The following is a 13474-nucleotide window of genomic DNA, read 5'->3' as shown; positions in this document are numbered from 1 at the left end:
ATTAAATTTTGCAACCACATTGAGAAGTTCAACCTCCTAGACCAATACCAATCCGGCTTCCCTCAAGGACACAGCACCAAATCAGCACTCACCCACATAATGGACGACATATTAAAAATGCTAGTCCATAAAGAATCATGTCTATTGATACTCCTTGACTTATCCTCCGCTTTCGACACCGTTAATCATGATAACCTACTGTCCCTACTGGAACGAAGGATGGGTCTATCTGGACCCGTCCTACAATGGTTTACCTCTTTCCTAAACAACAGAACCCAAGAATCAAGATGAAGCCATTATTCTCTCAACCCTCCATGGTCACCCTAGGGGTTCCACAGGGCTGAGCCCTATCACCCATTATTTACAATCTACTCATGGAATCCTTGGCAAACGCGTTGAACTCTGTGAACATTCTATATCACCTGTATGCAGACAACACACAATTGTGTATGAAAATCGCCTCCCCAGAAGACTTAATCTCCCTCAGCTCTATTCAGCATAATATTCAAAGTTGGTTCAATGGCAATCACCTCATGATCAATACTAAAAAAACGGAATTCCTCCTCATCTCCCCCCCCAACCACGCACCAAAGATAGCCCTCTGGCTGAAGCATCTATCAGTCTTTAACTGCTCTCCCCACATCATTGACTCCGCTAAATCCTTGGGAATCACCCTAGACAAACATCTGAATATGCAGGCACATATCAGTAATGCCACCAAAGGAGCTAACCATCAGATGAGGATCCTAAGAAAACTTAAACCCTTCCTCCCATAGGCCGACTTAAAAATGGCGGTACAAGCTCTAGTGTTGCCAAGATTGGAGTACGGAAGCACCACTCTATGCGGACTTCCCAAATACAAATTGGCCTAGCTGAGGGCATCTCTTCACGCCATTCCAGGCTGGTCCCTGGCACAAAAGGAAATAACCACATCTCTCTGATCTTAAAAGAACTAAACTGTCTACCATATGAGGCAAGAATACAACTAAAGATCGCCTGCATGAGCCATAAAGCCCTGCATCTCATAACCCCCAGTTACTTTGCACAAAAGCTAGAGCTATGTGGGGGTTACAGACATACGCGAAGCGCAAGCTCACTACTACTGAAACCACAGTCCTTCCACAAAAAGAGAATGTGTTGCAGAGCCTTCTCCAGTATCGCACTGAAGATTTGGAACTCCTTATCAGCAGATGTTCGCAGAATCCCTTCCTCCTCCTCCTCCTCCTTCAAAAAAGAAGTGAAAATGCTTCTAATAGACAAATTCATATCCTAAGTCTCTAAACCATACGTTACTGTTAGCAGCATTTATTATCTTATCTACCACTGTCTACCTCTTTTTGTATTGAATGTAGAACATTGTATGTATGTATATTACCCCTTGCAACCGTCTAATGTTTCAGGTTGGTATAATGTAAAGCACTCTGATACCCCCTAGAATCATGTTCGCGCTATATAAAACTTCATAAATAAAATAAATCCAGTGATCGAACGCTGGGCCAAACGGTGGGTGTCCTTTCACTCTACAGATCGTTCCTTCCCACAAACGCCCTATAAAGCGAATCAAGTGCATGAAAGAAGTAGGCAAATTTTGCCCTCTCATTAAAAGTGGCCCACATGCATACCCTCCAGAAATGCCCTCTCCAAATTTGGGTCTATAGCTAGCCACTGAATTGCTTGCTGCAGGAGGGGCTGCTAAATAACAAAGTTCTAAATCCGGGACCTCCATCCCTCCACTCTCCCATTCTCTTTTCAGGATCTGTAGGCTAATCTGGCACTGTTTCCTAGTCCAGAGGAGTTCTAACAATAGGCGGTCAATCTCTTGAAACACCCGATGAGGAATCTCATATATAGCCCCTGCATAACATACAAACACCGAGGTAGAATGACGATTTTTATAAGGGCGATCGTCCCCATCAAGGAGAGTTTTAACATATTCCAAAAAGGGATGGAGGGGAGTAGAAGAGCAATAACTTGTCTGAAATTTAAATTGAATGTTCGACATTCCCCATGGGCGATCTGTATCCCACGAAGATCTAACCACCTCCATTCCATTTCATGATGATGCTGGAATGTAAAGAGAATAGGGTAGATGTGTCCCAGAGAAGGGGGTACTGGACAGACCTCTGAGTAAGTCACAACCTGGATTGTTCTCCTTTCGTTGCACTGGCATATCATTCCAGCCAATCTGATTGGTCACATTGGATCCTATAACTACAGTTATTGCCTTCTGTAATCATCAGAATTTTGCCTGGAGCAAGAAGTACTACGGTGTCACTCTCCTACCCTAAAAAATAGTTTAACTCCAGTTCACTGAGCACCATTCTGTCTGACTCCCCTCCGCAGGGTCTTAGAGGGGGGGTGGTGTACCTTCCATAATATTATGAAAAATAGGTGTAAAAAGTCACTATTTACGAAAAATATTACCGAAATTAAAACCTGGCACCTAGGTTGCTCTGAAATGCAAATCTATCATTATCTTTGGCTCTGGTATAGCACTGAGTATAATTCATCTGCAGCACAGCACATAATCATGTGTGTGCCTATACGAAAGTTGTGTTCCGCTACCTTAGGACTGCGTGAGCTGAGTAACCCATTGCGCACTCTTGACAGAAGTCCTTTGGTACACCCTCTTCCGGCTGGGTGTTTGCCTGTGTTCTTAGTGGAGGCTAATCTGTATGGGTGTTGGGGTGGGGAACCACTGAATGAAATACCCTGGGGGAAGCTTCAAACGGCAGAGGAGTCAACGGAGGGCTGAGTTGTGAACGACGTACTGCACACCTTGAGCATTACCTGGCAATGGTACTAGAAACTGTGCATATGTGACTTCCCAAGTGAGTCACCACACATACAAAGTTTCTACTCTCTATTGACTAGAGAGAACCAAGACCTCTATCCAAGAGCTGGGGGATATTCTGTGTCTACAAAGTATTTCCAGCAGTACTCTTTCTGTGAACAGACCAGCCAGCCAACCTCAATGTCGCTGATAAGAGGAACATTGCATCTAGCTGGTTGGCCTGGGCCATGCACTCAGTCAGGGAATGTTGGCACGTGACAGACAAGGACTAAATCCAACCTCCTTGTTGGTTCAAGCCCATGGGAGCGACAGAGAGTGGGGAGAAATCTGCATGGCCTAATTAACACCCTCTCACTTGCAAGCCTGTGCATGCCCAGCCCAAGAGAAACAAAAGGAGGCAGCTAGACCTCTGGCACAGCTCACTTTGACATTTTGGAGAATAGGGACCAGCTTTCTGTGTCAATTCGAGGAGGAGCTAAAAGCTCTTAAGTAGCTATAGCTGACCAACAGTTAAAATTGCCATATACAACAAGCCCATCAGAAAGTACACAAGGACGGATCATGGGTTGAGGCATCTATGGACTGGTGCGGCTACCCCCATCCACTAGAACTCTCCACCTACACTTTTAAACCCCTGCACAAGGGAGGAAGTATGGAAGCATTGAGGCCTGCAGAAGATAAGGACGGACAGATGACAATTGGATGAACCTTTCTGAAGTGAAGGGACACTAACATTGTATCGATGGACTTGCTGGGACCCTGGAGGTTTGGATCCCCTTGGAACTTCTGTGGATCAGGTCTGACTTCAGGAACTCACGGAGAGATGTGCCACAATGCTGAAAGACACAACTAACAGGTGTGTGCAAGTGGCCATGAGGAAGTGGGACTTGCAGAAGGCAGACAGGCAGTGTGGTCTGCCTTGTGTAGACAGTAGCACCGCGCCCTCCTTCACCTCTCCGGTTGCCCCTGGCCCATATGCCACATTTCCCAAGGACAGCCAATAGCAAGCTTGTCTTGCGGAGTCTGAGAAATGTGACAGCGTCCCCGTAACACCGGGCATGATCCGCAGAATCCCATCATCTGTGTCCCTCATGGGTGCTAAAGACAGTAGTGCCTACTGGCATCTACTGAGGGTGGGGGGGTACTGGATGCCTGCACTTGCTCTCAACCTACCTGTCTTAACACAGCTGGGTTCAGAGGTCTCAAGACGGGTGGCCAAAGATGCATGTACACTTTAAACAAGTGCAAAAGGTGGCTTCTGCCCACCACTCCTCCCTGCTCAGAGAACAGGCCCCGCACTGACCCTCGGTTCAGGATGGGACGATAAAAAATAAAATGGTAATGAATAACCATTTTATTTTTTATCTTTCGGGCTTTGGGAGGCATACAAGTGGGGCGATGCTCCTCCAATCCAATGGAGGAGCCGCCCCTGGCTAAAGAGTGAGGATGGGAGTAGCAACTGCCAGCCACCATCCATGCTGTAGATGTGCATGCCTGGGCGAGAATTCAAAGCAGGGTCACCTGTCAGCCTAGATAAAGTGGCAGGGGGGGAGTGGATCTGGCTGGCCTGGCCGTGTGGGCCTGGATTTCTGTACAGACTACAAATAAAATGACCCGGATGCCCACACTTAGGGCAGGAGAACCCATTTCAAAATAAACAAAAGAAATTTTCACAGGAGTGGAGAGATCATTATCTGGGTTACCTGGGTTAAAGCTAAGGTTTTCACCTCATGGACTATATATGGAGATAAGCTGCCCCAAGACCGGGTGACCAAATAAAAGAATCAGGTCCTTTACTGAATTTAACTTTTAAATGGTTTTTACTGACACTGTGTATCTTCCAGTCACAGCAGTGACCAGCAACATTGATGGAGACGGAGTACTGGTCAAACCTAATGATAAGTTGAGTGTCAGTGGCGTGGGATAAAAAATGCTTATCAAAGGGAGCTCCCTTTTTCTTTCCATCTACAGGTTTTTAGGTCAAATAACTTTCATCAGCTGCCACTATGTGCATGCCCTTTCTAATCCAGGCACATGCTGTATCTGGAACATAAAGAGCAAATCATAATGTAATAGCAGCTTGCAGAGAGGTTCTTCAATCAGATTTGGATGTAGGGGTGCTGTCAATGAAAGCTCAATCTTTTATCATAAAACAGATTTGGTGCTCAGAGCTGCAATTATCTCATGTAATTATCTTTATCTGTTACTGTTTTAACCCTATGTCATGGTAGTCTGGCTCTATCTGGCCATCTCAGTTTCAGGGATACTCTGCAGATACATCGCTTCAGGCGGAGTATGAGGCTGTTTTACACAATATTCTATCATCAAATAGACCTATAAGTCACTCTACAGAGAGCTCTACACATAGGAGCACTGTTGGTTCTCTTTGTCGGTCACTTGTTACACCTCGTTGTTTTACCCTGGCATCCTATCCAAGCACGCTTGCTACATAAGGGTGTCCACAGTGGGTGTCGCGGGGAGCTGACACAACCAGCTGATGGGGTCTTGGATTACAGGATCCCCCGACGGATGGCCTCCACTGGGGATGGCTGGCCTAGGAATGTCTGTGTGTCTCCAGATTTGTTGTTGGAACAGTGTAGATATAACCAGGTGCCTTACAAATAAACTTTATTTAGAAAAGACAAACATAATAATGTGTATATATATATATATTTACTTTAAAATAATTAACAATTAACCTTCATTTATTTTGAAGCTTTAATATTATATAAAATTAAAATATATATATATAATGTAAAAGATAAAATAAAAAATTCTAGAATAAATTAAAACATTAAACTATGAAAAAATATTTCAGCTTAAATTGACCAGTACAATCAGTGCAACAGTACAAAAAGTGTTGTACAGCAAAATAATTAAATTTACTATTCCAACTCCAGTGAGTACGACAGTAGGGAAAATGTTGCATAGGGAAGGGGTAAAAATGACTATTACCATTCCAGTGAATGCAACAGTAGGGAAAGTGTTGGATAGCGGAGGGGTAAAAATTACTATTCCCACTCCACTGAGTGCAGCAGTAGGATAAGTGTTGGATAGCGGAGAGTTAAAAATTACTATGACCAATCTAGTGAGAGCAACAGTCGGAAAAGTGTTGGATATCAGAGGAGCAAAAATTACTATTCCCACTCCAAAGAGTGCAACAGTAGGAAAAATGTTGGATAGCTGAGGGGCAAAAATTAGTATTCCCACTCCACTGAGTGCAGCAGTAGGATAAGTGTTGGATAGCGGAGAGGTAAAAATGACTATGAGAGCAACAGTAGGAAAAGTGTTGGATACCAGAGGAGCAAAAATTACTATTCCCACTCCAAAGAGTGCAATAGTAGGGAAAATGTTGGATAGAGGAGGGGTAAAAATTAGTATTCCCACTCCACTAAATGCAACTGTAGGATATGTGTTGGATAATGGAGGGGTAAATAAATGTATTCCCACTCCAGTGAGTACAACAGCAGGGAAAGTGCTGGAGAGCGGAGAGGTAAAAATAACTATTACCACTCCAGCGAGTGCAACAGTAGGGAAAGTGCTAGATAGCGGAGGGGTTAAAATGACTATTCCCACTCCAGTGAATGCAACAGTAGGGAAAATATTGGATAGCAGAGGGGTAAAAAAATGTATTGCCACACTAGTGAGTGAAACAGTGGGGAAAGTGTTGGATAGCAGAGGGGTAAAAATTACTATTCCCACTCCAGAGAGTGCAACAGTAGGGAAGGTGTTGGATAGCAGAGAGGTAAAAATTACTATTCCAACTCCAGTGAGTGCAACAGTAGGAAAAGTGCAGGATAGCGGAGAGATAAAAGTTACCATTCCCACTCCAGTGATTTCAACAGTAGGGAAAGTGCTGGATAGCGGAGGGGTAAAACTTACTATTCCCACTCTAGTAGGTGCAACAGTAGGGAAAGTGCTGGATAGCGGAGGGGTAAAACATACTATTCCCACTCCAGTGAATGCAACAGTAGGGAAAGTGTTGGATAGCGGAGAAAACAAAATTACTATTCACACTCAAACACTTTGAAAAAAATAGATATTCCAAAGTAAAATTAAAAATTAAAAACAATATTTAAAAAAAAAATATATTAAACATAGAAAAGAACACATATTATAATACTAATTACATATAACAAAAAGCTATAAATATTATATAAAATAAAATAATAAATACATTTACAATTTTTTTTTCATTTAAACTAGAAAATATTTACAAACAAAAAAATGTATTAAAACATAAATGTATTTATTTTATTTCCTACCCTATTACACCACACCAATAACTACATACTTTAAAGGTTTTATTTACATTTATTTACATAATTAACATAATTAATAATGAATTAAACCACTATTATCAATATAAAAACTAATACACATGAATTATCTACACACACTTTAACACTATAATATCCACAACGCACCCCTAAACTATAAAATAATAAAACACAATTAAAACTTATTTTAAAATTGAAAACTATTACTATTAACAACTAATAATTAAATAATTAGAATCTATTTAATACCCACCCTTCACCCCTTTAAAACAACACACAAAAATAAACAATTACCCCAAAAAAATCAAATAATTAACATTAATTACCAACTATATCTAATTAACTAAACACAAATTACTTCACACCCTTTACTCCTATAAAAACTACAACACTCGCCTAAAATTAATTACACAATTGCCCTAATTAATTGAGAATTTATTTATTAAAAATAATTAACAACCAATTACTAATTCATCAATTAAAAATAACTTACTTCCCACTCTTTACACCTATGGACACCACAACACACTCCTAAAATTTATTTTAAAAGTACCAAAACCAATAACCAATTAATTAATTAAAATTAATTAACAACCAAATATTAATTCATAAATTAAAAATAAATCACTTTCCACCCTTTACACCTAAAACACCACAATACACACCTAAAATTCATAACACAATTACCATAATAAATTACAAATTAATTAATTAAAAGTAATTAATAACCAATAATTAATTAATTAATAATAAATTACTTTACACATTTAACACTATAACATTTCTAAACAAATAATAATAAATACAATTTCATAATTACATTTTACATAATTAAATTACTTCTCACCCTTTTCCCCATAAACCCACAACCCGCTACGGAACTAAAATTGCAAAATTCAAATTCAATAAATTAATAACTACTAAAAATTTAACACATGTATTAAAAATACAGACAACTCTCATACAAGAAACATACATCACATACATATACAATATGTACTAAAATACATAACAATAATAAAAAACGATATTTTTAGCAACTGTATTTTTGTAAACGATATTAAACACTTCGATATTTTTTAAATCAATATTACTTACCATAAGTCGATAGTCTTGACCACGATATTCCTGCTGTTGATATTTCTGACCCACATGATATTAATGACTCGATATTTGCGCAACTCGATATTTTGTACTCGATATTCTGTCTCTGCACCCAGGGGAATAGGACTGGATAGCTAGAGATGTTTTGGTTGTGATATCCCCAAAATAAGTAGTTTCTTGGCTTGGTAGTCGGGTCGGAGGGACCTCGGTTGTGTCTACTATGTCTATGTCTTTTGTCAGCCTGATTTCACTAAGATTTTAAATTGTTAGTTTTTTGGATCAAGAATCTAAAGATATTTTGGCCCAGATTTACCAAGATTTTGCATCCGGGTACCTTTTTTTGTATTTACAAAGCCACGCAAAAATACATTTGCATTGCTTTGAAGGAAAAAAGTCAAACGCAAAAAGCGTATTGTGCTGCCTTGCACACTTTTGCACCAGTTTGGCTTTCCATGGGTGTACATGGTCATCCTTCTTGTGTACCCACGCATGGATTCTGATGCAAACTGTTAGAAATGAGGGGGCTCTGGTTGGCGCAGGTGTGTACCCACAACAAGCAGGGACCCTTTACTTCTTGTCAGGGCGAAGGATGACTCCCCAGAATAACCCCTGCTCACCCTCTAGGTGCGTGGCGCGAGCAGTCTAGGCTAAGTCTCAGGCGTACACGGTTAAGCAAGCGCAATTATACACACAATAAACCCCTTGCATGCACCACAAACGGACACCAATCAGGAAGTATATAAAAATAAGCTTTTATGTAGATTCAGCAGGTTCAATACAAGGCCCAGTAACGTTAAACTGATGGGGCCACAACTCTTAGGAATACGGTAAAGTTCTCTTTGTTACGGAAAGTTCTTAGGCGGGCACAAGGTAACTGTGGGCCTCAGCGCACTTCGTGCTGAGGCGGCGACCGGGAAGCACACGGCAGATGACAGGGAAAACAGAACGTTGCGGACCCTGGATCCGATGCGAGCTCGCGGTCGAGTTCGTAAGTACAGTACCTTGTTTCTTGACGCGAAGGCGGGTGCGGGATTTCAGCGGCTCTTCGACAGAAGGGCGAGGCGGCGTCCGGGGCTCCCACACTTCACGATGGGGGTCTGATCTTCAGGCTCACGACAAGAGCGGGGTGTTGCAGGTGGCGAGTGAACAAAGCGGGGCAGCCGGGCACGCAGGTTACGTCCGGGCCGTCCGAGGCTTGGAGATGCTCACAACGCCGATTCCGGCGGGAGGGTGCAGGTGCGCAGCGAGCCTCCGGTGAGCGAGGTGACAGGGGCAGCCCAGCACAGCGTAGGGGGAGCGGCTCAGATCGAGCGAGGCTCTTCCCAAGGCGGGGGCGACTAAGCAGTCCTGGTCACGGCTCAAAGAGGGACTGGGGCACGAGGGTCACAGCTCCGGTGAGGGAAAGGACACCACAGTCCAGCGGCAGGCGAGTGAAGATCAGGTAGAGCCCAATGGTCCTGGGGCTCAGTTCAGGGGGCAAGCTCGTTTCAGGCCCTTGGAGATCGTTTTGAAAAGCACAAGTCTTGGAAGTAAAAATAAAGCAAAGTCTTCAGAAAAGGTTTCTCTTCTCTCCTTTGGCAGCAAGGTCACCACTGCAGGCCAGTCCCCCAGGATAGGGACAGTGTTCCCCCTTACAGCTTTCCCGGTGCCTCCTCCTCAGGCAGAGATTCTTCTTGGTCAAAAGCGGATCTAGTTTCTTGGGAGCAGGGCTCCTACATTTATACAGCAAATCTTTTGTTCTCCCAGGCCAGGGGGGCCCTTGCCTAGTCCAGTCCGGTTTCTGAGCACTCTGTTTACGCGATGCAGGCTTCTTCTTTCAGAGTGCAGGGCAGAGTAATCAGACGCTCCACAGGGGGCGGAGCAGGCATTGTGGTGGCAGAGCACTGTCCTATTCAGAGCCTAGGAGTACTCCTCCCACCCATCTACCTGTCGATCGTCCTATTCACCACCAGGCTACCTAGCCCTGCCCATCTGGGTTCCCCCAGCCCTGTCACTCACACCAGCCAGACATCAGATACACATCACGCAGAGGCGGGCTGAAATGTTTAGGCAAGCAAAGGCCAGCTTTCTAAAAGCGGCATTTGCAAACGCGGAATATTAAAATAAACCTTGGGAAAAGATGTACCTTATTATTCCGAGTTCAGGCATACTAAACTCGATCTTCAACCATGTTCCCTGGGTCGGTTAGGATCATAGGATGTAACAATCCTAGCCGCCCATGCTGGCCTATGAGAACAGGGTAGCCTTACAGTAGTGAACAACAAGATGGCGGTAATTCACTACTAGGACATGCCACGCATCCAGGCTTGTCCTACCTTATGCTTACAACGCACCCTCCCCGTGGGCCTACCAGAGGGGTGACTAACATGAAGTTAAGGGAAGGTTTAGGGACCGGCAAGTGTGGGCACTTGCCAGTCAGCATGTCAGTACCAGACTGCACGCAGGTTCTGCGATGGCAGACCTTAGACATATTTTACCGGCCGCTTCTGTGGGTGGCACAACCAGTGCTGCAAGCCCACCAGCGGTGTTTGCATTTACATGCCCTGGCGCTCCTGGCGCACTTTACTAGGGTCTGACAGTAAACCAAACAATCCAATCATGGAATCCAACCAACATATACAATTTACATAGGGAGCACTCGCACCGCGACACTGGTTGGCAGTGGCACAGCGCGCTGAGCGGCCAACACCATAAAAGCACATGAGGCACAGCGACAAAAAGAGGAAGGGAGACTCACGCCAAGGTGCCAGGTCTAACACAAACCCATATTTACAAAAAGTTAAAAACATGGCTTTGTGCCAAAATGTTGCACCTACCTGAGGCTGGTGTAATTAGGAGAAATATCTTTATTTATTTTTATTATTTCCTCTTTGCATGTAAGAAACATTTTGCAGCACTCAATGAGGAAAAATTGTCCAAGGATAGTTCTGTGTGGCCTTTCTGCACAAAATGTATCCTTAACATGGCTTAGACACCCTTGCACTAAGTTTCAAGGATGACTGCATCGGCGGTAGGCAGCAGAAGTGTGCCAGCACATATAGAGAGATGAACTGTGACATTTCTCTGTAGTAAAGACACCATTACGCTCTCTTGAGGTAACGTAATGCAGCAACTTTGCTTGCTGCACCACATCTTGGTAAATATGCCATATAGTGACCAGATTACAATAAAAGTAGCAAATCTGCACCCATAGAAGTATACCTTGACTGAATGCACATTTACTACTTTTTAGCTTTCACAAACATTGGCAGTAGTAGACTTGGCAAAATACGTCAGTCTCAGGTTTCCAGTGATATTACTGTCAATCAATCACCTAAATGGGATGCGAGGAATACTTGCAAATATACTAACCACACGGGTGGCATTCCAAAACGGTGTATTTTGTCCACTGTGCCACTCCAGTCAGATGACAGATTTAGAATTCAGGAGATGGAGTAAAGTCAGACAAGGTGGCAAAGGACTTTACTGCTTTTACTTCGCCTGCCCAATTACAGATATCTGCCAGCCCAACGGATATCTCTATACACTGCTATGTTCACACAGGAGCAACGTGTGAGTTCAGTCCAGCTCTGTGTTGGAAAGGCGAAAGCTTAGCACGTGCTGTGCAGGTGGCCTGCGGCATCAGTGATCCTGTCAGGAGGACTAGTCACCGCCCCTCCAGGAGAAAAGGCCTCAAGATGAAGTTAAGTGACCAGCACTAACCTGACTAACATGATTACAGTTTCCAACTTACTTGAAGAAAATGTATTCACCATGAGCACTGCTAATATATTGATGGAACAGTTAGGTTACATAAAAAGATTGCACAGTTGAAAGCAAAGTTCTGTGCTTTGTGTTTCGATGAGGAGACATTCATTGGCATGAATTGACCCCTTTCTCTTTCCTTAGCTGGGGCTGGGTGAAGGAGCAGAAGATGGTGATGCTTCGTTATACACTGAACGAGAAGTGTGGCAATTCCACAGGAGTCCTCCAAAAAACACCTTGTGTGCACATCGAGGCACAGAGCGGGATCTGTTTCAAACGCAACGGTGAGTAAACCAAGGATAATCCAAATGATCAGACACCATTTCTGGGTCACAGCAACTCCATCTTGTCTCCCTCTGTGTCCTTGCTTTCACTGTCTGATCACTTACTGGTCCTTCTTTACCAGAATTCCTAATTTCACCACACACAAGATGGTAGAATTTTAAAATTGGTGTTCACTTCAGGCTTAGTCACCCTGGTGGTGTCCAGCCAGGCAGTGCAACACACCTCCTGCATAGCTAATTTTCCCACCTCACTTGACGCCAAATGGGACATGGACAGGGGTTTGGCATTCCCTCACCTTTGAGGGAAGACATATTTGCATGCCAAAGACAGTGGCTCCTTAAAGCTCCCTGCCTTGGAATGTTTTTAGCACTCTTTGAAGGGGGAGGAGGTGATAACATCTCTCCCCAGAGCATGGATTGTTTCTGACCTCTGAGAGCAGAGCTTTCACCTTCTAGGATGTCAGAAACTCGTCTGTAGTGGCAGGCTGGACTGGACCAGTTATCCAGCAATTTTAAACTTTTACCCCACATGACTCCGTAGTTCAATTTATATAGCTGCCCGTATTGATTAGAGACATAAATCCCCAAATAACATGTTGGATCCGACTTAAGGGCTTGGAGTTTGAGATTTGCAGAAAGAAAATCACAGTCAGTATTTAAAATTAGAATCTCGGTTTTGTTTTGGTTTATTTTATAGCCCCCAATCAATTCTAATTCACTAAATTCTGTTAACACCAGGTCAAAATTCTGTCTCTCAGGACTGAGATATAAAATAATGTCATCCCGCGAACAGCTTTAATTTTGACATACCCGTAATCAGAGCTCTAATTAGTACATTGTCACAGATTTTAATAGCCAGGGGTTCGTTAAAGAAAGTAGATAATAAAGTAGAAAGCGGACACCCTTGTCTAGTCCCACAGTTTATATTTGCTATTCCTACTTGGTTTGCATTTATCACCACCTGGGCCTGAACCCCCTGATAGATATTCCAGAGCATTTTTGTGACCTGAAGGGGGACACCGAACCTACTGATACCATAAAAAAGGGCGTCCCAATTAACCAGGTCAAACGCCTTTTCGTCGACTACCATCATAATGCATGCCGGAGTACAATTATTATTAAAAAGGTCGAGAGCCTGTATTAAAAACCCTGTATTCGAAGACATCAACCTCCTGGCGACGAACCCAGACTGGTCTCTGTGGATCACTTCCTGTGCTAGGGGAGTAAAACGCTGAGCTCAAATTTCCATTAACATTTTGTAGTCAGCA

The 13474-nt window shown here is 43.2% G+C and overlaps 1 protein-coding gene across 1 annotated transcript in view; it reads left to right on the top strand.

Annotated features, from left to right (window-relative positions):
- Positions 1-13474, top strand: part of LOC146859825 (uncharacterized) — a 60644-nt gene that overhangs the window by 19449 nt on the left and 27721 nt on the right. The window contains exon 3 of the mRNA XM_085646296.1: positions 12067-12206. Within this exon, the coding sequence (XP_085502422.1) occupies positions 12067-12206 (140 nt within the window). The remainder of the gene's footprint in view (positions 1-12066; positions 12207-13474) is intronic.

Source organism: Triturus cristatus, chromosome 3_1 (assembly GCF_964204655.1).
Source record: "Triturus cristatus chromosome 3_1, aTriCri1.1, whole genome shotgun sequence".
Classification (NCBI taxonomy): Eukaryota; Metazoa; Chordata; class Amphibia; order Caudata; family Salamandridae; genus Triturus; species Triturus cristatus.
Note: the sequence above shows the minus strand (reverse complement) of the source record. Positions and strands in the feature narration are given on the sequence as shown.